Raw genomic sequence first — 27,463 nt, 5'->3', positions numbered from 1 at the left:
GAATTCAAACTGTCTTCAAGCGTAGGAAATTACGACATAGTTGAACACAATTTATAACAACGTCTTCTTAAATATGTTAAAACATGTTAAAATACACTCTACCTCGGGTGCAATCTAAGGCGGGTTCCCTAACATTAACTTCATCAGTACAATAATGTTATTATAGAAAAGACTCCAGACTCTTTTAGGGATAAAGGTTTCAGTTCAAAGTACACAAATATGGGTCCTATTACTTTTAGCCTGTTCTAGTAAGGATCTTACACATCTTACATCTGGCCATGGCTGTTCTATGAAGTTAATGTGACCGATCAGAGCCAGTGTGAGCTTCAGGACATCCAACTGCAGACCGAGCTTTGGATACACAGTCTCTGGGTTTGAGGTCTGTCTTTATCTAAAAGTAGTGATTTTACACTTGAAAATAACCAATGCAGCCAATTCCTGCATAGGAACACTGTTGTCTGTATCACACAGCAAAAAATAATCGGGATGAACACCTACGGGTGAGAGAGTAAGGAGAGAAGGCAGAGGGGCCTGTCCTGAGACCACGCCTTCGCACTGATACCCATGGGGCCCTGGACTCGGTCCCAGGAGTGGACAGGGCACAACCCCCCCACCGCCCCCGCACCCCCGCGCTGTTAGAACCTGCTCTGCAATGATCCACCTGAGAAGACGCCTGTTCCCGCCCTACAGGCAGGCAGACCTGACCTCAACACCCTCTCTACCTTTTCCCTCTTGTGTATAGGTGAGCTCTTTTCTCACACCCACAGCCCATCTCTATCAGAATGATATTCCAATAAAAACACCTCTATTTATTTACTCTGCAGTCAGCAAACATAATGGAAAAATAACTGCCTGCAATCGACTGCTTTGGGACAAGCAAAAACACTATAATCTCTTCCAAAGTTCATACTTCTAGTAAGATATTTAGATTTTTTTTTCAATAATAAAATATTCATAGTAAAGTAAAGCAGCGTACCCATTTTGGTCTTATTCATATGTGAATTATATGCATTCTTCTAAACGTGTTCCTCAAACACGTGTTACAATGAAATGCTACATTTTGAGTTTTGATTTTTATATCACTGAAGCCTCTAACCACATTACAGGGGAAAGCTATTTATTCACAGCCCTGCCAATCCTTAGAGACAAGCCCACCTTGCAACAACAAGGAGTTTCCAAATAAATATACAATCTTTACAGTGAGTAAAGGAAACCAATTTTTGAAATAGGAAAATCTATGTTATTCCTTTTCCTATAGTCCTGTTCAAACTAAAAATTAGTCTCTATCCTTTAGAAACTTCCACATGGCAGAATGAATGAGGACATCTTGATTAAAACTCAAAATAAAACATGAAACTTGAAGAGACATAGGACAGGCTATAGAAAAAAAATATTTTACTCACTTAAATGCATTTTCATAAAAACAATTTTATTTACTATTTGAAATGCTCTCTAAATGGTTTTATGCAATAGTTGCAAACCCATACCAAATAATTTCCATTTTTCCTTAAATTTAACTGTAAATCTATTTGAAATAAGTCCTGACAAACTCTTATCCACCTTTTTAGTGCAAAAGCATGTATCTAAATAAAACTTAAACTGAACAGATCTTTAAGTTATTTATACCTTTAGCCCAACACACTGGAAACGGACTACAGCCGCTCTTCTCCATAGACAGCGCCTGGGGTTCCAGGGCCCCTCGGCCCGCCACTCCCAACAACATAAGCTCAGTCCTAGAGAGACCGTGCCAGGAGTCCGCGCACCAAGCCCTGGGCCATCACTCCCACTGGACTTGCTTCGATCCGCATTCAAGACTAAGCTTCCCCTCTGCGCTCCTTTTTTCAGAGCTTGAGGCAAAATTTAGGAGGTGTTCCTTCTGTAATATTTTCCAGCAGCTTGAAGAATGCCTCTCAGTTATAGAATCTTCTCAAGCTTCCGCAATCTGAAACACAGACCGTCCTGGCCGGATTAAGCTCCTAAACAGAAAGAAACCAGCAAGTAACATGACCCCAAGGATCTCTGTTCCTAGATTCATTCAGGGAAGGAGGGCGAGAGGGCGGGGAGGAGGGGACAGGAGGAGGAGGGACAGAGGGAGGAGCCCCGGGCAGCCGGGAGCCTGCGCCTTATTAATATGCTAATCTCACCCTTCTGTTCAATTCATCTGGCTGACTTCTGTTTACAGAACTGACAGGCGATTCTAAAACTGGGTAAGCTGCAAATCAAGTCTGACCCAGATCAGGTCTGTAGGTGCCTGTGCAAACCATTTTTGTTTTCAAAGTAGTGCTTCTGGCATTTTACCAGCCTAATTCTGACCTTACAGTTAAAAATAATTACCTTAATGAAGTAAGAATAATTCTGAAAATAAAATCCTGATCAACACTAAAAACAAGTCTGTAAAAACTATGTCCACAGGAACTCAAATATATTTGAGGTTAAGGTATTTCTTCAGATTGATACTTGAAAAGTAAGTTTGTAAATTTATAAAAACTATCTAGAAAACACATAAAAACAAGAATGTGAGGTTGCTAGGTACTTTCAAAATTAGTTTAATGGAATATTGAGGGATCCAAGATGCATTTCTTTTTTTAGCTTTAAAATATAATGGTAAAGTCATACTGAACAAGTAGGAGAGAAAAACACTCTAATAACCTGTAAGAGCAACTTTCTTTAAAAATGCAAAGTTACTTACTTTCTTCATTCAAACTGAGAGATAATCAAGGTCATCTAAAAAATCCAGCTATTTGAACACATTCCACACTTAGTATCTGAGCAGTGAGATAATACTATCTTAGCAGGAAGACAGTAAGTAACTAGGCTCCTAGAACCCTGCCTGAGCACAGTTTAGCCCTCTTAATATATGGGTAATTTTGTTAGTAGAAAACCCCGCACGCTAATAAAAAGACAAGTACTCTACGTAACTGTGAACAGGGTCTTATGACTTCACGAACTTCTGGGGGTGGCGGGGTTACTGAGCAAAGGCTGTGCCCAGGGATGCCTCAGGGCCGGGTGTTAGGCTTCAGCAGCTCCAGATGCTGCTGTCTGCAGGCTTTACCTTCGGGCTCCTAACTGCAGGCCTAACTCAAGTGACTGCCCCTACTCCACAGTGAAAACTATCATTTACCACAGAAAACTCTGAACTCAGGCAACAGTGGGAAGAAAGGGGGCTCCAGGAAACACAGGCAAGCTAGCCAGAAAGAGAGCAGAAGAAAGAGGCGGACAGATCCGGGGTTTGTCCTGAAAACCAGCCCAGCCTGCCCCGATACTGAGGCGAGCCGAGGACAGAAAGGCCCACTGCCGCCACGGGTGCGTCGAGGCACATCCCAGGTACCTGGGTGTCCGGTTCAGCCCCACAAGCAGGGCTCAGGGCTTAATCTGAACCATCAACCAACAGACTACAAATGGCCCGAGCAAACTGGGAGTCTCTCTTGGAACGTAAGATTCTCAAAAATGTAAAAAGCAACTCAAAGCTACCTTTCCTTGTCACCAATTGTATTCCACACAGCAGATACTGATTACATCTGATTTTCACACCGAAGCAACAGTGCCACCACTGCTTCAAAAGATGAGTAAAGACAGGGCCTTTCAACCAGGCAGAGGCATGGTCACTAAGCCCACCCGCCATCCCGGAACAGGGTCTCCACCCACAGCCCAGAAGGCGAGGCGGCAGCTGTCCAGAGCAGCGGGTGGGGGCAGCGCGGGCGGACATGGCGCCCGGGGAGAGAGGGCATGAGGAGGAGCCTAGGGTCCAGATGAGATAACCAGCGGCAGCGGCTTTCTCTCCCTCCAACCAAGCTAACTGATACTTTATTTCAGTATCCGAATGTCACCTTCTGGTGTGGAAGGTCTAAAAGCTGGAAAGATACAGAGAAGCAAAACTTCTCCAGGACAGGACCAGAGGCGGCCTGACAAAGCAGCAGCTACAAGCAAGTTCAGTGCCTCTGGTGGTGGTGGGTCAGTCGCTAAGTTGTGTCCAACTCTGAGACCCCATGGACTTGTAGCCTGCCAGGCTCCTCTGTCCATGGGATTCTCCAGGCAAGAATACTGGAGTGGGTTGCCATTTCTTCCTCCAGGGGATTTTCCAAAGCCAAGAACTGAACCAGGGTCTCCTGTCTTACAGGCAGACCAACTGAGCTACAAGGGAAGCTCTCAGCAGCCTCAGGGCTGCTGAAAAGAAAAAGAAAAAGCCACGGGTGTGAGAGCAGAGAAGGATGCAGGTGCTCTGGGAACAGCAGGGCAGCACCTGTGAGTCAGGCCTGTGCGGAAACGCCTGACTTCAATCCTGAACACAACCCCAACAAAGCATTTCCTCCCCCGGGTCTACAGAAGAGGATCCTGAGGTCCAGGTGGACCTGCCTCAGGCCGAAGAGCTGAAAAGAGTCCTAGCGAGGTTGGTGATATCTCTACTCCTGTTTTCTTTTTGCTAAACATTAAAACAACTCCTGCTTTTAAACTCCCAATCAGTGACATCTTGAAAAGAACAGGAAAGGCCTACAGTTCATGGCAACAGAAGTGAAAAAAGTAAGCAATCCCTTTAAGCTCTGATTTATTTATTTATGAAATTCTACATGTTAATACAGAAAGTTCTTTGATATTTAAAACAACTTCTTTGTAGTATCTGTCCAGCTAAGAACAACTAGTTAAGTGTAAGTCCACTTAACAAGTAAACTCATAATTAAAATTTACAAGAAAGATTACTATTTGCTCAGGCCCCAAGCCTTAGTCATCCCGACTCCTCTCTCTGTCTCTGAGGATCAAAGCAATCCATCAGCAAAACCATTATCCTTGCCTTGAAACTATACCTGGGCCGTGACCTCTCCCTGCCCACTGCCCTATGTCTGCTGCCGACCTGCACACGGGTCAAAGCCACAGGCCAACCCCGCTCCCCCATCTCCAATCCGGCTGCCCCATACTCCCCTCTCAACCCAGCAGCTGCAACTGACCCTTCCTTTCAAAACAATCAAGCACACCATTTCACTCCTTTGCTGCTGCTGCTGCTGCTAAGTTGCTTCAGTCGTCTAATGGCTCCGCCGTCCCTGGGATTCTCCAGGCAAGAACACTGGAGTGGGTTGCCATTTCCTTCTCCAATGCATGAAAGTGAAGAGTCAAAGTGAAGTCACTCAGTCGTGTCCGACTTCTAGCGACCCCATGGACTGCAGCCCACGAGGCTCCTCCATCCATGGGATTTGCCAGGCAAGAGTACTGGAGTGGGGTGCCATTGCCTTCTCTCAATCCTTTGCTAAAACTCACCAAAAGTTCTCCAGATCCCCAAGCCTACACACTGAGCATGGTCTTCAAAACCCTGAAGGCTGCCCTCCCACCCACACCTGGGGTCCTCACCAAGCCCACCCCCAGGGTCTTCTCAGCTCCAACCACACTGACCTCCACTCTGCCTTGAGCCCACACCAGGCGTGCACGACCTCAGGGCCTTTACACGCCCTGTCCCTCTAGGTGGGACACTCCTGTCTCAGATAACCACAAGGCTCAAATGTTACTCACTCCACTCACCTCATCTAAAAGTCCACAGCCATACTCTTAACTCCAGTTCCATCTGCCCCAAAGCATACACACCTCCTACAGCCCCCCATGACTTATTCCTGCCCTTTGTCCCCTGCCCAGCTACCCCACCACAACACACACTCTCCAGAGGGGGAAGGACATCACGGAGTCTGTGCACTGTCCCCAGGGCCTCACTGCTAATACAGTCAGTACAATGTACAGGCCGCACTCCACACCTCCTTCTCACCCCGCAGGTAAGGAGGAGATGGCAGAGGGGCAGTCTAGGTTCTAGGTGTCAGAGCCCAACACTAAGCTCCGTGACAGCATGGCCAGCCTTGGTCCTGGGCACTGCTTCACCTCCAAGACCCAGCAAAGGGGTTTGAAAAATATTCACAGAATGAATACGTGCATCATACTTGTTGTAAACCTTGCTTTTCCTCCCAATAAGAATGGGAAAAGAAAAACTGATATGAATTTTAGGAAAACCATATGGAAATGCCCTTCCCCATCTGACATAAAAAATAAACCACACAACTGAAGTATTCTGATACTCTGAACAGAACTTCCACTGCAGATGTTAATAGAACCAAATGAGACTAGTGTGTAAGATTAGATAAAACCACTGGAAGGCTAGCGAAGAATGCTATGAACAAAGTTAGTGAGCAAAAGAACACTTCACATACTGTGTAGGTCTGCCCACTCTGGCTTTCCTACAGAAACCTGGCCTGAAATAAGAAAAGTCACCAGGGGGGGACTTCCCTGATGTCCCAGTGGTTAAGACTCTGCTCTTTTGATGCCGGGGAGGGGGCGTTATTGTCCGATCCTGGTCAGGGAACCAAGATTCCACATGTCCCATGGTGCAGCCAAAAAAAGATTTAAAAAAAATTTTTAAGAAATAAACAATTTTTAAAATAAGAAAGAAAAGAAAGTCACTGGGAAAGAACTATAAAGAAACAAACTGCTTACAAACGTCACAACAGCAGCTCACAAAGATGCAACCCTGATGTTCAAGTTCTCATACACTTCTCACAGTTTCCACAGTTTGCCTTAGGTTAGACCAAAACTCCTCGGCAGTGCTTCTTAGAAGAGTAAAGCACTGGTAAATGGTTTTATGTCAACCAACAAGAAGAATTTGTAAAAACATATAATGTAATTCACATTATATACAATTATATACACAATTCAAAATTTATCTTCTCTTGCCTTTCTTTATGCCTCATTAATCAAAAGTTACAGATTTAAATAAAATCAACACTTTTACCACATGGTATGTCCATTAGCAACTGATAGGTACAATATACCCAACTTCTGTCAGTTGGGTGCCTGTTCTAAGCTTACTTCCATTCAGACTCAGAGAATTATCTGTTCAATGTCACTGTGACTCACTGTCTCCATCACAAACACAGAAAAAAATTTTTCTTAAAGTTTTAATATCAATAAAAATTATGACTTGGTAAGTAAGAACTAAAGAAACTTAGCCTTAACAATGGATATAATTACCTTCTGAAGACAAAGAGACAACAGGTCTCAAAACACAACATACTCCAAAAGGAGATGGTACTAGTATTACTTTTTTTCCCAGCCAAGGTTCGTGACAATTACCATACCTCCCTTCCAATACTCTGGAGGAGCTCTGGGGAAGCTGAGGAAGGCACTGACTTGCAACTGGAAGATGCAAAGGAGCCCCAGTTCTACCCGTGGGACAAAGAAAGAGTCATTTCACCATCCTGAACCTCAGTGTGTTCACCTGAAAAACAAAGACAACGACCATCACTTACTGAACCGTGAAAATGTCAGTCACAAAACAGCAGAACAGCAACACTAATAATAATGAAAATATGATAATAATGATGCCAAGTTAATGCCTACTATGAATAAGGATGCCAAGTTAATGCCTACTATGCACCAAGCCCAGTTCCAAGTACTTTTAAAATACTGACTTATTTAGTTATTAAAAACCACTCCCACGAGGCAGACTCTATCACCTCCACTGCACAGATGAAGAAACTGGAGCACAGAGAGATAACTTGTTCCAGGTCACAGGGCTTCTAGGAGCAGAGCTGGAAATCACACTCGGCAGCCAGGCCCACAGCCTCTGTTCCCTGCCGATCTGCTCAGTGTGCGTGCGTGCTCAGTTGCTCAGTCATGTCCAACTCTCTATGATCTCATGGACTGTAGTCCACCAGGCTCCTCTGTCCATGGAATTTTCCAGACAAGAATACTGGAGTGGGTTGTCATTTCCTTCTCCAGGGGACCTTCCTGACCCAGGGATTGAACCCGCTTCTCTGGCGTCTCCTGTACTGGCAGGTGGATTCATTACCACTGTGCCGTCTGGGAAGCCCAATTGGCTAAGTGCCTTACACCTATTTTCTCAATTAACACAACCAATGATGTAGGTGATGTTAAAATCCACAAGTGACACGTGAACAAACTGAGGAGCAGAGAAAGGAAGTAGCATACCTAACATCAAGCTAGCCGGGTGGAGCTGGGAGAGCACCAGCTCTCGGATACCAGCCAGACCACACCCTTCAATCATTACCCCAGCGGTGCTACCTGCAGAGGCTGCAAAGCGTTGGAGAGAGAGGGGCGGGAGGCGGGCCCCACAGGCCTCCGGAGGGTGACCACTGCGCCACGGTGAGGACCAAAGGCACAAGCAGGCAGAGAAGAAATGTGCCTGGGGGCAGAACACGAGACAGACAGGCCTCTCTCTCCCGGACACAGCACCCCACAGCGCTCCCTGGTGTCAGCAATCCTGCCCAGAACACACTCAGACGAGATGCTGAGCCTGCAGCTGGTACCTGAGAGACGCATCCAAACCACCAGCAGACACCCATCCATCCTAATGGATGAATCCACACTCAAGAGATGAGACAGAGGGAAAACGTCTTCTAAAAGGGCAGAAAGCCCTGAACCTATTATTAATCTAAATAATTCTGAACCAGAGAGTTCCCAGAGACACTAGTTCATAGCCATTCCTTATTTATTTTCCCACATCAAAGATCAGCACTAAATTCCAGGGTAAGAATCAGTTGAGAGTTTATGAGGGAAAAAAAGGACCCTGAATGTGTGAGAAGAAGCTGCTATGGTTTTTCAAAATACAATGGGCAGCAGAGGCACAGTAACACAGGATGAGAGAAGACATTCACCGAATCGAAATTTTCGACCTAAATATATTTAACATGTTATGAAGTAGAGGGCAGTTTTTGTGTATACTGACCAAAAAGACACAAATAATCAAAGGCAATCAAGTAGTTAAAATGTTGAAACTGTTCAACTTTGAAACTTTTATTGAACAGGCATATGCATATCCAAATCACCTCATCATTTCATCACCACGTATTTTTTACCCTACAAATCCAATTTATCCATAGTTTGACCACTCACCTTATTTAGCAAACAGTGACAGTATCAAAGCACTGGCTCCCGAATTAGGTAACTGAAGCAGAAAGAGCCCAAGAAAACCTCTAGCGTCTGGTTAGAAACCAGGCCGTGCGGCGGCAGGTTGCGAACAGACGGCTGTAGCTAAAAGGGGCGCTGGGGCCAGGGGGACCCCTGGTGGTAAATGAGCCTCTTCTACAACCTACATTCCTCAGCTATAAAGAGGGACACATCAACCACCGACATTTTAAATTATCCCTCACAGTGGCCTGGAAAAAGAAGGCGTTTCTAGAGTGTAATCCAACAGAAGCACCCAGCACGGATCCAGTCCCTCCTCCAGTCATACTGAGTAAGAGGCACCACTGAGGCTTCTCTCTGTCCAAACACAGCTGCACAGTGGCTGGCTTCCTTTGTCCATCTCCCTCCTCCATGCCTCTGGTCTTGTCACACTGGAGTCAAGAGACGCTGTTCCAACTCAGCCAGAAGCATATAGAGTCACTTTTTCAATTCTACCTAAATTTTTTTTATCATTAAAAAGTTATTAAACTCAGCCATAAAAAAGAAAGAAACAATGCCATTTGCAGCAACATGGATGCAACCAGAGATGACCATACCAAGTGAAGTCAGAAAGAGAAAGACAAATACCATATGATATCACTTCCATGTGGAATCTAACATATGGCACAAATGAACCTATCTATTAAAGAAAAGACTCACAGGGAACAGACTTGTGGTTGCCAGGGAGGAAGGGGAGAGGGGAAGAACCGCTGGGAGTCTGGGTTGGCAGATGCAGACTGTTACATTTAGAATGATAAACAAGGTCCTAGTGTACAGCACACAGAACTATCTTCAATATCCCATGTAAACCATAATGGAAGAGACTACTAAAAAAAGAACATATGTATGTGTATAACTGAGTCACTTCTCTGTACAGTAGAGACTGGCACATTATAAATCAACTATACTTCAGTTTTTTAAAAGTTATTAAACCAACGCCACCCTTATCAGGATGATTATTACTATTTTTTTAAAAAAATATGAAAATAACAAGTGTTGGCAGAGATGTGGAGAGACAGAAACTCTTGCATACATCAGTGGGAACGTAAATGGTGAAACTGCTACAGAAAAGAGCGGAGGTTCTTCAAAGGAGTCAAAACTAGAACTACCACACGATCGAGCAGCTCCACTTGGGGAGTCCTACATCCAAAAGAACTGAAGGCAGGGTCTTGAAGAGATCGCACCCCTCTGTTCACAGCAAGTACCCACAGCAGTCAAGAAGCAGGAAGCACCGCAGTGTTCGTCGGCGGCTGAATCAGAAGTGCGGTGTGATTACAGCGGCGCAGCACTCAGCCTCTGAAAGGAAGGAAACCCTGTGACCTGGGAAATAAGCACAGGTCCCGCATGTGTACTGCATGCTTCCCCTTATGCGAGGCATCTAAAGCAGCCAGGCTCGTAGGAACAGAAAGTAGAACAGTGACCACCAAGAAGCGGGGAAGAGGGGAAAAGGCGTACAGAGCTTCAGATTTGCGAGATAAGCCTAGAGATCTGTTTCACAACCATGTTCATACACTTAACACCACTGACCCGCACACTTGAAAACAGCTAAGATGGCAAATTTTATGTTCTGTATTTTTTGCCTATCCCAATAAAAAACTTAAAATGTTAAAACCACTTTAAAAGAACGCATCTCACGTTTTACAACAAATCCGCAAATGTGACACAATTACGTCTACCTGTACGGACAAGGGGGAAAGCCTGGAGAAGTGAGAACGAGCCTGAAGCGCAAGAGGAAGGAAAAAGAGACACAACAGCCTATCCTGGACCAGGCTGGAGACAGGCCCAGCAGTGCTGACGCTGGCGCGGCACGGGACGCGGGCTTTGCGCAGCTCACAAAATCCCTGAAGAAAACCTGGGATCACTGCTGGTGTTGCCATTTGCAAGAATGAGGAAACAGGCTTACAGAGCTGCAGGACAGAGGATCCGATGAGACTTTGTAAAAGTAAGGCCACACGTGACTCCAAAGCCAAGACAGTCACCTTTCCATCTCCTTAAGCCTGAAAGCCCCAAGCTGTCCATTCAGTTTGTTTGAAATATTCCTTGAATTCTGACCTTGCCACACAGTAGATATGTGACCTGGGGCACTTTTTTTCTTTTTTAACTTCTCTTTGACTTGGTTTTCTCATCAGTTAAACGAACTTTAAAATGACATCTACCACTCACAGCTGTTAGGAGAATTAAATACCATCACATAAAGGGCTTTGACATCATCAGGGCATTCCTTTGCATCTTCTGGGCTGGCACAGTGACTTAAGAAGCGCCAGCAACCCAAGAATGCCTAGGACAGAGCCCGGGTCCCCAGGGAGCTGAGAGCTCCCAGAGGACAGACACACAGGTCCCAGTAAGCATGCTCCCAGCAGGCTGGTCGGGGAAACCCCCAGTGAACTTCCTGTGCCATTCAAGGCTTAAACGATTCAGAGGTTTATCTGAAAAATTCAAACAACTGGGAACTGCCTCCATGCTGGCAGAAGGGGAATGAGCAAATAAAGCCTGGAACATTAAGATGAGTGACTACATATATGTGTTTAAAAAAACGGTGTTTGCTGAAAATTTTTCATTGATACTGGAAAATACTCATTAATTTTTTAAAAAAGGAACATGTTCTATAGAGAATTAAGGTAATTCCCAGTTCTAAACTGCAAGGATTTTCAAGATATATATTTTAAGTAATAAAAATAATAAATGAACACAAAAAATAACTATTTTAAAGAAATGATATCTAGTAAAGTTCCCATTATTTTTCTAAATAACACACAAACAACACATCAAAAGAGAAATTGAAAAAATGTTCAGTACAGGATTGACAATTAAAAACAGAAGATCAAAATCTTTAGGATGGAGTTCAAAGAGTATACAGAGGAACTTTTTAACTTTAAGCACTTATATTTAAAGGGTGAAAACATGAGTTGTCTGTTTTTGTTTTTTTTTTTTTACCTTAAATGAGAAAAAGCATTAGCAAATTAAACCCAAAGTAAGTAGAAGTTAAGACAGAACAAGGAGCAGCGCTGGGGCAAAAGGAAAAATGAGTAATAATGACCCTGTCTTCATTAAAAGTTTGGTTCTATCCATCAAGGACTTTTGCACTGATTCTTGACTTCTAAAAATACTGTTAACATCACTTATCTTGATGACTGAGTGTTTTGGGGTCCCTGAGAAATGCCTTACCAGAGTCCTGCCCACACCTTCTCATTCCCACACTCCACTTCCGCCCACTGGCCCACCCGTCACAATCCCAAGGCTCCCCACATCTAGCGCAATCACCTAGAGCTTCGTGAAACTAGAAACATTTCTGCCCAAGGTGTGTTAAGTACAGTCACTCAACTTTAAAAGTTCCCTCTGAGAACAATAAAAGGATTCAATACTTCTTTTTAAACACAAGAATCACAGTAACTAAACTGTAAAAGCACATCTATTTTTTGGAAACAGCTGCGATGCATTTTTTACACTGAACCAACAAACTCCAGAATTCATTAATGTCTGACATTAAAGGAGGAGGCAAGCCCTAAAAATGAGTAAGCAAAATCCATGCTTGCTTAAGGCTATTTGCACCTCTTAAGAAACAGCAGAAACCCTTCTTATTTAGGTCCTAAGAGCTGGAATAAGAACAGCAACCGCTCAAATTCACAAGCCACATGGGCAGAGCATGACTGCTTCACAGGAGAGGAGAGTCTGTAACAGCTCACTTATTCAAAGATTCCTCCTTCCCCCTTTTTTTGAGATGTCTGAATCCAAGGGAGGCGCAACAGCGTGTCCCCTAGAAAAACAGGGAAAGTGCATAAAGTACAATAATCAGAGAGATGCTGGTGAGTGAGAACAAGGGGGGCTGAGACTTCAGAGGGCGAAGAACCACAAAGCGGAGCGGGTCTCCTGCAGCTCCTTTGAACTTTGGTGTTTATTCGCCAATCCTGTGAACAAGGAGGCTGAGAACCCCGGCTCAGCATCCACAGAAAACTGCCGCCAGGGGTCAGAGAAGCATGAGAGGCTTTGGCAAGCTAACAACCTAAAAGCAAATGTGTCTTTCCTGCCGCACATTACTCGGCAATGAAAGGAAGGGTACTGACGCAGGCTACAACGTGGACGAAATCAGAAAACATTATGCTCAGTGAAAGAAGCCCAACGTAAAAGTGTTTAACATGCATATTAAACACTATATAAAATTTTCAACGTAAGTCCCATGCAAGTTTTAAATCTAAAAAATGATTTAAACATTTTACCTTTACGTACAGCTCTTCAATCCATAAGATATTCTAGAGAACATTTTAAAAAAAACTTCCTAGAAAGATCATCTTTTAGAGAAGAAATTTCTTCAGTTAAATAAAGCCATTATACAGCTTATTCTTCTTTGGGGATATGCCCTGTGCACGCATCTTTAACTAATATTAAGTGGTTCACTCAAAGGCAGAAAGCTAAACATCAGAAACAGATGAAAAGGTATCTAACAAGAACAACTGAAGACATTCGAGTTCTGACTGTAGGGGAAAAATGAGATCTAATTATAAAACATAGGAACATGGGTCTCCTATAATAAAACAGTTACTTAAAATATATATATCAAATTTACACATTTAAAAAAAATCTATTTTGCTTCCCATTATGCGATTGGGAGAAGAAGGGCCAAAAATCTGCAAAAATACTTTAAATTTTCTTTTTATAATCATTACTGCATACTTTTATAGTTATTTCCTGGGGAAATTTTAATTACTTCAGTTGTGCCTTTGCTGCTGCTAAGTCGCTTCAGTCGTGTCCGACTCTGTGCGACCCCATAGACGGCAGCCCACCAGGCTCCCCCGTCCCTGGGATTCTCCAGGCAAGAACACTGGAGTGTGTTGCCATGTCCTTCTCCAATGCATGAAAGTGAAAAGTGAAAGTCAAGTCGCTCAGTCGTGTCCGACCCTCAGCAACCCCATGGACTGCAGCCCACCAGGCTCCTCCATCCACAGGATTTTCCAGGCAAGAGTACTGGAGTGAGGTGCTATCGCCTTCTCCGAGTTGTGCCTTTAAGTAACTCCAAATCTGATTTTTCTTAAAAAAAAAAAAAAGTTAGGAAATAAATATGTCTGTATAAAATGCACTTAAAGAATTTATGAAAGAACATGCATTTATTTTTTGCTTACATACACAGTCTGCATATGATTACAGGTGGCTTAAAGCACAGTCCTCTCACGGGGATCCTTGAATTACCACCTAAGAACTCGGAGTACAGGAATTTCCTAATGTATATTTCCCAAGCCTTAAATGGAAATCAAATATTATCTTTAAGTAAAAAATAGAAGTATGAATTCATCTAACAATAACAAAAGAGAACACAAAAATAACAGCATCACCACCCGCAGTGTTTCCTGTAAAACGTAATTACACATTCCTAGCCCCAAGATTTCCAGGGCATTTACAGCTCTTTCCATGTGACCTCGAAGTTACCACCTATACTTGCTACAATATGATCTCTACACACAGTTGCTGACTGAAATTCTTTCTTCTGCTGAAAACTATACTCAGGACAATCTCATTCCACAAACTTAGTCAATCTCCACCTCATTCTCACAGTTGTCTGAGAAACCCAAGTCTCCTTTCTGTACACAATCTCCTCTCTGTACATCTATCACAATCCACAGTAAACCCATTTTTGTCTCCTTTACAGAGTCAGGCACTGCAAAAAGAAGGCACCCTTGGCGTCTGCTGCACAGCTAAGGAAACCACTCTGCTCTGCCGTCTGGGAAAGCTCCCGACAGCAGCCGCAACGTGTCCTAGAGTAACACCACCATCATGATCACTGCACAAATGCCATGCAAACACCATGCTTTCTACTCTCTTCCAGATAAAATCCACTTAAGAACTGACGTCACTTTCACAATCAGAATATCCTGCAAGAAAAGCTACACCCTGCCCCCTTTCCCATCTTCTTACCTGAATAAAAGTAAGGTCTGGGGAACTGGTGGGGTTGGGATAAAAAAGAAAGGCAGATACGTTTTCTTCAGTCATCTACAAGTATGCATCACACGGAAAACTCCTCAGTGCCCAATGAGTGCAAGTTTATGCTGAAGTTCGCACCTAAGTCAGGTCAAGTCAAAGTCGCTCAGTCTTGTCTGACTCTTTGCGACCCATGGACTATACAGTCCATGGAATTCTCCAGGCCAGAAAACTGGAGTGGGTAGCCGTTCCCTTTTCCAGGGAATCTTCCCAACCCAGGGATTGAACCCAGGTCTCCCGCATTGCAGGAGGATTCTTTACCAGCTGAGCCAAAAGGGAAGCCCAAACTAAAGATTTACTCTGAAGATTAAAAGTCACACTCAAGAGAACAAGTACATTTTTAGTAATTTTTTAAATCTTTTAAAAATTATGACAAAATTAAGCACATATGTGATCCATTTTCTCAAATATGTTAAATATCTCTGTTACTGACATACAAGGCAGTGAAGTTCAGCTGTGAACAGTGAAAATGCAGCTCTAAGACTGACCAAGTCTCACTTGCCCTCAGCTACCAAAAGAGGATCAATTTAGGATCAAGAGTGTTAGGTAGGTAGAATAGGAAAAAGGAGTCCAAAATGGCGGTGGCTAAAAGACAAGGAAGGTCAAAGGAAGGTCCGAGGACCAGAGTGAAGACTTCAGGCAGAACAAACAGCACTCCTGGCTAAGCCCAATTTGCATAGGGCAGGCCCAGGTGGAGGAAAAAACATATAAAAGGAGGAGTCAAAGCACTTTCTCTCGGACTCTCTATCCTGCGTGCGTGAGCTCTTTTCTCTCTCTCTCTCTCTCCTGCTATCTTCTAAATAAAATAGAGCTGTAACGCTGATTTGCCTAAGAGCTATAACACGGTTTGTCCAAGACCTGAGAGCTCCAAATCTTTGTTGTGACGAGACAAAGAACCGAGGAACATACACTCGCCTGACAAAGAGTTTCCACATAAACGCAACAGGCAGCCTGCATCAATGCTGCAGGTCCAGAAGAAAACTACCACTTGAGGACCCCCAAATCTTTCCCATTTAAATCTAAAGAATGAGTCTGTTCCGGGATATGTCTACTGTGATACAGAGGTTATGAGAAAATGTCATACATACACCCAAACACCACTATTCTACCAAGCTTTTCTATTTCAAACCACTGTCACTAGCAGGTAGAAGCTACACTGTAGGCACACACTCCATCTTATGGCGTGTCACTTCATAAAGGCTCACATAATGAAAAATCAGTATTTACACTGTACTAATCTCAATTTCATAAACTAACAAAGATATTTTTTAAGGGAGACATTGTTACTAAAATGTACATCAAAAACTCTTTAAGAAGAGCCAAAAATGATTCCAAATTTTCAACCAATCATCTGCAAGATTGGGGGGAAACCTCTCCTTCAGCAGTGCAGAGCACAGACTGGGGTCACGCAGGAGCTGGGCAGTCTGCTGACCAATGAAGATCTCAGGCATCTCCCTTCTCACGCTCACTCACCGGCCCCGCTACACTCACTGCTCACTACACTAACACATCGCTGACGATGGGCAAGTGGCAGGAAGAAAATGACCTCTGCTTGAAGGAGCTGGGATTAACGGTTATGTTCAGGACAAACAACACAGCATGTGTTAAGCCAGGCGAGAAAAGCTATTTTGCATGAAACACAATGCAGAACACACCAAATATCCTGTATCAGTACAGTAACAAAACAAAATGGAAATTAAACCAAAAGAAAGAACAAGCTTCTCTCTGTCAAAATGGAAATTGCCTGAGATTCTGTAAAGTCAGTAGCTAGGAGCACATAAATGCTGTATACTGTCACCCTGCTTATTTAACTTATATGAAAAGAGTATATCATGCAAGATGCTGGGCTGGATGAAGCTCAAGCTGCAATCAAGATTGCCGGGAGAAATACCAGTAACCTCAAATATGCAGATGACACCACCCTTGTGGCCAAAAGCAAAGAGGAACTAAAGAGCCTCTTAATGAAAGTGAAAGAGGAGAGTGAAAAAGTTGACTTAAAACTCAACATTCAAAAAATGAAGATCATGGCATCTGGTCCCATCACTTCATGGCAAACAGATGGGGAAACAATGGAAATAATAACAGACTTTTTTTTTTTTGGCTCTAAAATCACTGCAGATGGTGACTACAGCCATGAAATTAAAAGACTCTTGCTCCTTGGAAGACAAGTTATGACCAACCTAGACAGCACATTAAAAAGCAGAGACATTTCTTGGTCAACAAAGATCCGTCTAGTCAAAGCTATGGTTTTTCCAGTGGTCATGTATGGATGTGAGAGTTGGACTATAAAGAAAGCTGAGGGCCGAAGAATTGACGCTTTTGAACTGTGGTGTTGGAGAAGACTCTTGAGAGTCCCTTAGACTGCAAGGAGATCCAACCAGTCCATCCTAAAGGAAATCAGTCCTGAATATTCATTGGAAGGACTGATGCTGAAGCTGAAACTCCAATACTCTGGTCACCTGATGTGAGGAAGTGACTCATTTGAAAAGACACTAAAAAAAAAAAAAATTGAAAGACCCTAATGCTGGGAAAGATTGAAGGTGGGAGGAGAATGGGAAGACAGAGGATGAGATGGTTGGATGACATCACCGACTCAATGGACATGAGTCTGAGTACAAACTCCGGGAGTTGGTGATGGACAAGGAAGCCTGGCGTGCTGCAGTCCATGGGGTCACAAAGAGTCAGACACAAGTGAGCAAATGAACTGACTGATGGAGAAAGAATGGACAGACAAAACAGGATAGACTCTTGCAAGGAAACACTACTCAGCAACAGAAAGGAACCAACTACACAGCAATATAGATGAATCTCTACTACATGGTGCTAAAAACCACCTTTCACAGTTATACGCAGTGTACCACTCTGCTGACATGAGCTCCTAGAACAGGCAAAAGTGACCTGAAGTGGAAGGAACACAGAAGTTATGGGGGGAGGGGAGCAGCGAGTGGTTGGGGCAGGGACTGTGACCATGGAGGGGCATGAAGGAACTTTCTGGGGCCCTGGGGCCCTTCCCAGGCACTATAAAGCCTTGCTGTGTCCTCCATTTCTTGTTTCAGCCTCCAAGACCTTCCCTGAGTTGCAAAGGGCAGATTCAAACAGTTACTAATTAAGGGAATGCAGAAAGAGAGGAGGAGCAGTAGAAATATCAGTGTGTGAATAAAGCAGGGTCCTGGTTCCTCCTCAAAGGGTAGATAACGCGTAACATCTGATACAGGTCTTCTACAGCAACTAGGGGCCCCACCCAGGTGGAGGACTGTAACTTCAGGCTGAGCAGAACCCAAACTGCAATGAAGCGGAAGACTGATGATTGAGATTCCTTGAACACAATCTGTTACCTCTCACCAGCCAATGAGAGGAGGGCCACACACCCTGCAGTCGCCTTCTCCCCTGGAATTTTGCCCCAAGAACCACCCAGGATTCAGGTCTTTTGAGCATTCTCCTTGCTTGGCCCTGCAATAACTTTTCTCTCCTTCAAATTCCAGCATTTTGGTTTGTTTGGCCTCCGTGTGCGTCAGGCACAAAAACCTGGGTTCAACAACAAAATGACAATGGTGTCTACATTTTGATAAGTGTATGAGCTGCAAAGGCAATGTTAACTTTTGTAAATTTGGTAATTTGATAATTCCATGAATTACATCGTGGTCATTCTGTTCTTTTCATACTGTTCATGGGGTTCTATAGGCAAGAAGGCTGAAGTGGTTTGCCGTTCCCTTCTCCAGTGGACCACGTTTTGGCAGAACTCTCCACCACAATCCATCCATCTTGGGTGCCCACATGACACGGCTCACAGTTTCACTGAGTTGGACAAGGCTGTGGTCCACGTGATCAGTTTGGTTAGTTATCTGTGATTGTGGTTTTCATTGTGTCTGCCCTCTGATGGATGAGGATAAGGGGCTTGTGGAAGCTTCCGGATGGGAGGGACTAGTTGTGGGGAAAACTGGGTCTTGCTCTGGTGGACAAGTCCATGCTCAGTAAATCTTTAATCTTCTGCTGACGGGTGGGGCTGTTCCCTCCCTATAGCCCGGCTTTGGCAGAGGTAACAGTGACCTCCTAAAAAAGGGCCTATGCCAGCACGCTGCAGCTCCCAGGACTGCCGCGGTCAGTGTCCCTGGCCCCGCGGCAGGTACTGTGGACCCACACCTCCACCGGAGACTCCTGAACACTCACAGGCAAGGCTGGCTCCGTCTCCTGTGGGGCCGCTGCTCCTTTCTCCTGGTGCACACAAGGTTTTGTTTGTGCCCTCCCAAGTCTGTTTCCCCAGTCCCGACTCATCGCAGTATCTAAGCGGTAAAGGGTGTGAGCGCTGCAACCTACTCTCAAAGTAAATACACGTGTGCATGTACCTGGAAAGACAGAAAGATAGGGTGGGGTGGGGGAAGGGAGAGAAGAAGAAAACAGGGTTGGGGGAGGGCCTGCAGGCAAAGGTAACAGAACGTTAGTTTAACATCTGGTGAATCTAGGTGAAGTGCCATATTCAGGAGTTCCCTATACTACTACAGCTTATAACTTTTCTATAAAAGAAAAAATTTTTTTCATCTAAAAAAACAAAATACACTGTACACTTGAAACACTGTAAAGCAACTATACTGCAATTTTAAACAATTAAAAACCAAAACACAAGGAGCAGCAAACTAGAAAGGGTGCTGGAGGGTTTCTGAGGCAGTCAGCCCAGTGCAGACCACTGTCACTTTGTTGTGGAACCCAGTTCACGTGCCCAAAGCACAAGGAGGCCCCCCCAACCAAAACACTGGGATCCGAAGGAGAGAAAAAGGTTCACCGCAGACAAAAAGGCAAAAGCTGTGCTACCGCACGCTGAAGGCGACAAGTGTTCACACTGCAGATCCCAAGTCACCCAGACAGGCTAAAAGTGAGTCTGATGACTTTCAGTACATTTCGTTTAAGAAGACCTGTAAGTATCCTCTGAAATATATAGGAAAATAAATACGGTTACATATTTTTTAAGTGTATAATCCAAGTGTATAATTTTTAAGTGTATAATCTGTTTTTTTCCTATTCTGCATATACAATAACTTCAAGCAAATCATACCAAAACCTCTCAGGAGACACTGCATGGTACACCCCAAACGTGTGCAGCAACAACACGAGCTAAATCAAAGCAAACACCCCGCAAACCGTCCCCGAGTTCATGCAACAGGAGCCCCGCAGCACCTGGAAATGCCATCAACTGAAGCAAATACCCCAGCCTTCTCCTCGGCCTCTGGACCAGGATTAAGTTACTGCGGGGTCCAGAGGAAGACACAGGGATGGAGCCAGACAGCAAAACATAAGCAGGACAACTCCACTCTCTCTTCTGTCTCTCAGCGTGCTGCCAAGAGGCCACTAGCGGATCTGGGCCATGTGCTCACTGTACAGAGGGCGGCAGGCAGGAGCCGCGGTGAGCGGGGCTGGACACACACGGTGGGAAGCTTGACGTGTCCAGGGGAGAGCAAGGAGGGCCGCAAACACAGAGGGGCATGTGCAACAAAGGGGCAGAAACCAGCTTCGCTGTACCACTGACTCTGCTGTGACCACACAGAGCGGCGTCCTCCCATCATAAAATCATGAAGTCGTCATTTAAAATAGTGGCCTTCTTACTTTCTAAAAGCAAATTTTGATTTGTAAATAAAATTAAAACCCTCACACACAACCTTCCACTTTTAATTTCCCTCCCCACTCTATACATAAACAAGGGCCTACTGGGAAAAAGTGCTGAATAAAAAGTGCTGAATAACTAACTGCTCTGGAGGACATCAGAAAGCACCACAGAGCAGTAACAAGCAACTCTCCTGCATGCTTCTAAAAACTGTACTTCAATTGCAAGTCTTAAGCTCAGTGAAGCCTATGTGTGTCATTTTCTGTGTGCATTCTTGGTATTTCTAGCAGTGTAAAATATACCTGTATCCTACAATTACAGCTGACCGAACAAAACAGCTGAAGACTACATAAATTTGTCTCATTAACCAGAGAAAACATAATTTATTCATTGTAAACACTGGTAAAACTATTTTTCTCCAGAGCTACAAGAACTTGAAATCCCCTAAAATAATTTAACTTTTAAAACATTTTTTACTTATGCTAATTACACAACATCTGTAATATACAATCATGTTATATGAAGATAAACTACATACAAAGGCTTTAACATACAAAACTCAGCCAAGGACTTCAAGGTTACATGGTTTCAGAAGCTGTGTCTATGGCTAAAATCTACTTCACTTAAACTTCCAGGATACCTTGTCCAGAAAAAAAAGTTTAATCCAGCCTGAAAGAAAACCTGAGCTCAAGTGTGTGCAGTATCTGTGTGTATACACACAGAAGTCACCTATCTTTGAAGCCTGGGGTATAATTTCCATACAGGAAAACCTCCCGCTCAGGAGCTCTGACGAACGTCCTCTGTGGCATGGCCACCGTCAGGCGGAGGAACGGCCGCTTTCTGTCTCCCCGAGGAGTGTCCTCATGTCCCCGGAAAACAAGTCTCTCTCTGGCAGCCCCAGGCAGCCACTCACCTCATCTCTGCTCTCAGAGCTCTGCCTTAACCAGAATGTTACATCAATGGAACCCCAGCAACACGAGCGCTTCGTGTTCTCGACGGGCAGGACGCTTTGGACGCACCACTTTGCTCCAATGTTGGTAGTTAGCTCCTTCCTGTTGCTGCTGCTGGATAGGATTCCACTGCAGGGGTGGACCCCAATCTGCTCATCCGTTTTCCAGCTGATGGGCATTCAAGTTGTTTTCCATTTTAAACGATTATGAATAAAGCTGCTATAAACATTCATGCACACGGACATAAATATTCATTTCTCTTGGATAAATACCTCAAAATAGGATTACTGGATTGTATGATAAGTATGTATTCGACTTTATAAGAAACTGCCAAATTATTTTCCGAAGTGGTTATACTTTGCATTCCCACCAGCAAGGCAAGAGTCCTGTTTCACATCTTTGTCACTGGACACTGTCACCTCGTGTCGTCTGGTTTTACTGTTAACCACTCTAACTGCATTACAATGGCACCTCAACGTAATTGCTGTCTGCCCTTCCCCAGTGATTAACGATGCTGAGCATCTTTCTGTGTGCTTATTCTTATCCTATGAAATGAACGAAATACCTACTCAAATCTTTTGGCCGTATTTTCAATTGAAATTTTCACTAAGATCTTTTCTTTAAAACTGAATTATAGGGACTTCCCTGGTTGTCCAGCAGTTGAGACTCGTGCGTGCCAAGCAGGGAGTGCAGGTTCAATCCCTGGTTGGGGAACAAAGAGCCCACATGTCACATGGTCAAAAAATAGAACTTTTTAAAAAAACTGAAGTATAGTTGCTGTACAATATTACCTAAGTTACAGGTGTACAATACAGTGATTCCCAATTTTTAAAGGTTATGCTCCATTTATAGTTATTATAAAACACTGGCTATATTGCTCATTTTGCAACTTACTTTATACCTAATCGTTTGTACCTCTTACACCCCCAGCCCTCAACTGTCCCTCCCCAATACCCTCTCCCCAGTGGTAACCATCAGCTTGTTCTAAGTCTGCTTTTATTGTTGCTATATTACTAGTTTGTTGTACTTTTAGGTTTCACATATAAGTAATAACATACAGCACTTGTCTTTCTTTGACTTATTTCATTTAGCATAATACTTCCCAAGTTCATCCACCTTGCTGCAAATGTTCTTTTAAGAGACATCTACCCTTTCTGCTGCTGCTGCTAAGTCGCTTCAGTCGTGTCCGACTCTGTGTGACCCCATAGGCGGCAGCCCACCAGGCTCCCCCGTCCCTGGGATTCTCCAGTCAAGAAAGAACACTGGAGTGGGTTGCCATGTCCTTCTCCAATGCATGAAAGTGAAAAGTGAAAGTCAAGTCGCTCAATCGTGTCCGACTCTTAGTGACCCCACGGACTGCAGCCCTCCAGGCTCCTCCATCCATGGGATTTTCCAGGCAAGAGTGCTGGAGTGGGGTGCCATTGCCTTCTCTGTCTACCCTTTCTAATAGACAGTTAAAGAAGAAATGCTGAGGAGTTTGTGTATTTTGACTTCAGAATTCATGAGGAGTAGACCAAAGTCTCAGAGAAGGCAATGGCACCCCACTCCAGCATTCTTGCCTGGAGAATCCCAGGGACGGGGGAGCCTGGTGGGCTGCAGTCTATGGGGTCACACAGAGTAGGACACGACTGAAGTGACTTAGCAGCAGCAGCAGCAGACCAAAGTCTCGGAGAAAGCAATGGCACCCCACTCCACTACTCATGCCTGGAAAATCCCAGGGACGGGGGAGCCTGTTGGGCTGCAGTCCCTGGGGTCGCTAAGAGTCGGACACGACTGAGCGACTTCGCTTTCACTTTTCACTTTCATGCACTGGAGAAGGACATGGCAACCCACTCCAGTGTTCTTGCCTGGAGAATCCCAGGGACAGGGGAGCCTGGTGGGCTGCCGTCTATGGGGTCACACAGAGTCGGACACGACTGAAGCGACTTAGCAGAAGCAGCAGCAGCAGAAGACCAAAGTCTATAAAAATTTCCACAGGAAAAGTTGTCTCCCCACTTCTAAGGACAGGAACGGACCCATTTCCCCTAGTTTTCCCAGTATTTGATGAAACCGGTCTGAGCCGGGAACCCTGGACTATGAACCACCTGCAGAGCTCTGTACAAACAGCGGTGATGCAGGTCAGCACAGGCGACAGACACACCGAAAACACGCACCACGGTCGATGCGCGGCTGACAGCACAGAAAGGAGGCGCGGCGCTTAGGGAAGGGTCTGCAACTCTCGGCTACGAAAGCAAGACCCACAGCAGGACCATCAGGGCATGGGAACTTGAAAACTTGATGACCACCATATGAAACCTTGGGCAAGTTTCTTAACGTCTCTAAGTCCAGTTTCTCTATAAAATGGGAACAGTAAGTGCTACCTTACTGAACTATTACAAAAAATTAAATACTAATCTGACACAATGACTAACACATAAATGGCAGCTATTATGATTATGACTATTTCCTTCACCCAAATTTCTGAATCACAATGTAAGACTGGAAACATAAAGACACACTCTTCACAGAGGTATGAGCATTAAACCGAGGCCTCACACAGCAAGTAACGTGCTCGCAGAGGACCCACTGAACTCAACGCAGGGTCCTGATCATACACGAGAACCGCCAGGCATTTACAGAAGAACTGCCCTGGAGCTGGCAATCACTGAGAGTCTTTGTGGACCTTATTTGTCAAGATTTTGCCTCAGCACTTCAAATGTAGTGATACTTCTTTCAAAAGGATCCAATCTAACCACCCTGGGTCTTGCATGGCCTCGTCATGAACGCTTCCTTCCCTCCAGGATGCTACGACTATGCCACATAGGTGGGACTGGTGCTCACACACCTTGGCGATATCTCCAACCTCTCTGATGCCCACACGCCCTGGTGAAGCCAAACATGGAGCAGCTTCTTAAATGCCCTGTTCATGCCTGACAACCAGAGCAGCTCGACAGCACAGCCTGGCTCCACTGACTGCTCTGTACAGCCAGACAGATGCCAACTGTATTAAGTTTTTGTGACAGGTGTTCTATAAGGATTTTTTCCCCATGAGTCAATACACGAAATCAACAGTTTCAGATTATCACTTGGATTCAGGAGTTCTGGTGTCTCCTAGGCTCAGATTTGGGAACATTAAAAATATATAACAAATGTTAAACCATCAGAATGCCACATTTCCCATGAAGCCTGCTTCTATCTCTGAAGGGTGCAGTCTCCGCACCGTCCAGCTCCACCTCTGTGCACTTTCTTCCCTCGAGCACCCACCCCTGCTACAGCCAGCCATTCCTATCCTCCCACAGGCCCCTCTGGGAAGGCACTCTCCCGCGCTCCACACAGCGCCACTAGGCTCAGTCACACATCCCACATCAGAAAACCAACAAACCACCCAACGCTGAAGCCGCGGATGACACGGTTCCACATGGAATGCGGCATCTAGGAGGTAACTTCCAGAAAGCTCACAAGGGAAGACAGTTACAAAGGGGGGTGATGCAGAGTGGAGCTGGGGGCTGGGGAGGCTAGGGAACCACTGCTTCCAGCACAATCTCACCTGCTACCATCTTGGTAATTACATGAATTAACAAAACTCCACCCTGCAGTCCTTCCCCACAGCCCTCAGGATAAAGCTCCAGCTCCTTACCTGGGTTCCGCAGCCTCCTTCACAGTCAGGCTGCTGACTACCCTCCAGCCTCACCTGCGCACCTTCACCTGTAAACATCTGCAATCACTGCTCTAAGTAAACTACACTCACATATCCGCGAAGACCAAGCTCTCTTGCCTGGGCCTTTGCATGAGACATTTTCGCTCCTTGAACACTTTGTGTGCTGGGCCACACACTCTCATCGTCCGGGGTCCACGTGGGCACTGCAGCCCCTGGGGGCCTGTGCCGACCAGGCTGGTCCCGGCCCTGTGAGCACAGACCCCCCCGCACTGTCTGCACACTCTCTCCCCACGGCAGAGGTCAGCACCCCAACAAAACCGATGTCACACAAGAACACGAACCATGTCCATCCTGCTTAGCCCCTAGGGAAGTCTCAGGACGATGTCTGGAATTCCAGACACTAAAAAACAGGATTTTTGAGTAAACGGCCCCAAGAACTCAGAGTCCAATCTATCTCAGTTGTACTCGTCCTGATGCTTAAAAGACATCTTTATTAACAAAATGGGGGTCTTCAGAGGGTCTTGAGGCAGCCTTCCTTCCTGTCTACCACTTTCCCACAAATGCTAACCCTGAAAATGATCTCCACACATATTTCAGCGACTCAACTCCTCCAAAACTTTTCTGCAGCTTCCTAGAATTAAGGTTGCAAAACACCTCCATCCCAAGTTCCTGCCCTCCAACACACACACCAAATCAAACAAGAACCAAGAACCAACTCTGGCAAAGCAGCTCCAGAAGCAGAGCCGCTCTGCAGGGCCCAGGAGGACCAGGAGCTCACGAAGGCACACTCAAGGGGATGGGGGTCTGGCTCTTAGCATCGCAGCTCCAGGCTGACTTTGGGGGAGGCCAGACTGACTCCTACTGTCTGACCATCTGTCTGGAGGAACACCAGTTAGACGGTTAACTTTCTGGGCTTAAGTATTTTCAAATACTGGTGGGGAGGGGACAAGCCAGAATCAGTAGACTATCAGCAGGCCTGGTGCTAAAAGCTCCACTGAGCGGGGGAAGAGGCCCCTGGCTCATCAGGCCTTCCTGACGTCTCACTGCCCTCCCTCCAGGCCTTTCTTCCACGCCATCGTTATTTCAAGAAGAATTCTGAGTGCCTTCTACTAAATATTGCCCCCTCGTGTAAATATTGTCCCCTGTGCTGTACCTGTACCAAGATGAGGTATTTTTAAGCTCTAATGTTGCTGAAAAGCTACACTTGATATTCTGCCTTGTTTGGATCTACTAAGAGAAGTTATTTTGTAGCAAGCATTAAACATTCCTTCATTCAGCATTTAGTAAAAACCACCTATGAATCAAACAAAAGATGCAGAAGTGAAATAAATTTTTATTTCCAAGACTCTCAGAAACAGATTTGCACCCAAGTGGATGTTACAGTCACAGGAACAAACGTATCATCTGGATGGAGGGGGATGCAAAGAGCTGGGCTGTGACCTCATGACCTGCAACACCATCACAGCACGCAGCCCAGGCTCCTCACACAGCCAGTAAAGAGCGGGGTGAATTGGAAAAACAGGACTAAGACTTCCGGGCCTTGCTCGGAAATTGAAACTGCATGACATAATTTCCCTTCCCTAATACCTAGCCTCTGTAGAGACAGAAGCTGCTTGGGGGAAAAGAGAACAAAGCAGGAAAGTGAACCGACCCTCAGAAGGAAGTGGAAAAACTTTAACCAGGGCCCTGCCACCTGGACATCCAAGACAAGGACACTGGCCAAAGTGAAATTCAACACAGTTATAAACTGTCATGAGGTCTGAATCCATCAAGTTCAAGGTCATGAGGCTTTTACCAACACAACATATTGGTACCACAGAGTGCTGACCAACGCCAGCACCCCAGGAGACACACATTCATTTTCTCTGGCTGCCTGTCCTCAATTCACCACCAGACTCACCCGAGAGCAGTCCTCAGACATCAGACAAACTGGGATAGAACCTCAACTCTACCACTTCCCCACTGTGGGGCATGAAACAAACCCCACAGCTACAAACGGCCACATCATAAAGAGCCCAGTCTCTCGGGCCCAGCTTCCCTCCCAGGGAGTGACCACTGCTGACATCTGTGAGCACGTCACATACCTCTCACCGCCTGTGCCTGGGGAAGGGCTATCATCACGCCCTGTTGGATGGGAAAGCCAGGTGTAGGCAGTTAGTAAAGCGTAAGTAGCTAAGCTGCCATCTGAATCCAGAGCCCCTGAGAACCAGGTATCAGAGGACAGGGCACAGGCTGAGTCAGACACAGTCTCATCCCAGCTCTGCACTGGGACCTGCAGCCTCACTGTCCCTCAGTGACGCAAATGTGAGAGGGGAGAGGACCCATCAGCAGGCATGTCCTGGTATTTATAAGGTGCCAGACCCTATTCTGGGCTTCCCAAGTGAC

At 45.2% G+C, this 27,463-nt stretch overlaps 1 protein-coding gene across 22 annotated transcripts in view; it reads right to left on the bottom strand.

Moving 5' to 3' along the window:
- The window catches only part of PTK2 (protein tyrosine kinase 2), a 193,462-nt gene that overhangs the window by 141,730 nt on the left and 24,269 nt on the right, over nucleotides 1-27,463 (bottom strand). For 15 of the 22 annotated variants that reach the window (XR_008701993.1, XM_055545652.1, XM_055545655.1 and 12 more), the window contains 2 exons: nucleotides 7,104-7,243; nucleotides 1,627-1,942 (listed from right to left, as the gene is read on the bottom strand). The exons of 4 other annotated variants lie outside the window; for them this stretch is intronic. Coding sequence is in view for 15 of the 18 variants with exons in the window: in XM_055545652.1 (XP_055401627.1) it covers nucleotides 1,627-1,723 (97 nt within the window). In the remaining 3 variants the exon portion in view is untranslated. Of the gene's footprint in view, nucleotides 1-1,626; nucleotides 1,943-7,103; nucleotides 7,244-10,040; nucleotides 10,228-27,463 lie in introns of all 22 variants that reach the window. 3 more of the 22 variants (XM_055545662.1, XM_055545660.1, XM_055545653.1) reach the window with 2 other exon arrangements.

This window comes from Bubalus kerabau, chromosome 14 (genome assembly GCF_029407905.1).
Source record: "Bubalus kerabau isolate K-KA32 ecotype Philippines breed swamp buffalo chromosome 14, PCC_UOA_SB_1v2, whole genome shotgun sequence".
Lineage (NCBI taxonomy): Eukaryota > Metazoa > Chordata > Mammalia > Artiodactyla > Bovidae > Bubalus > Bubalus kerabau.
This window is presented reverse-complemented; position numbering and strand designations above follow the sequence as displayed.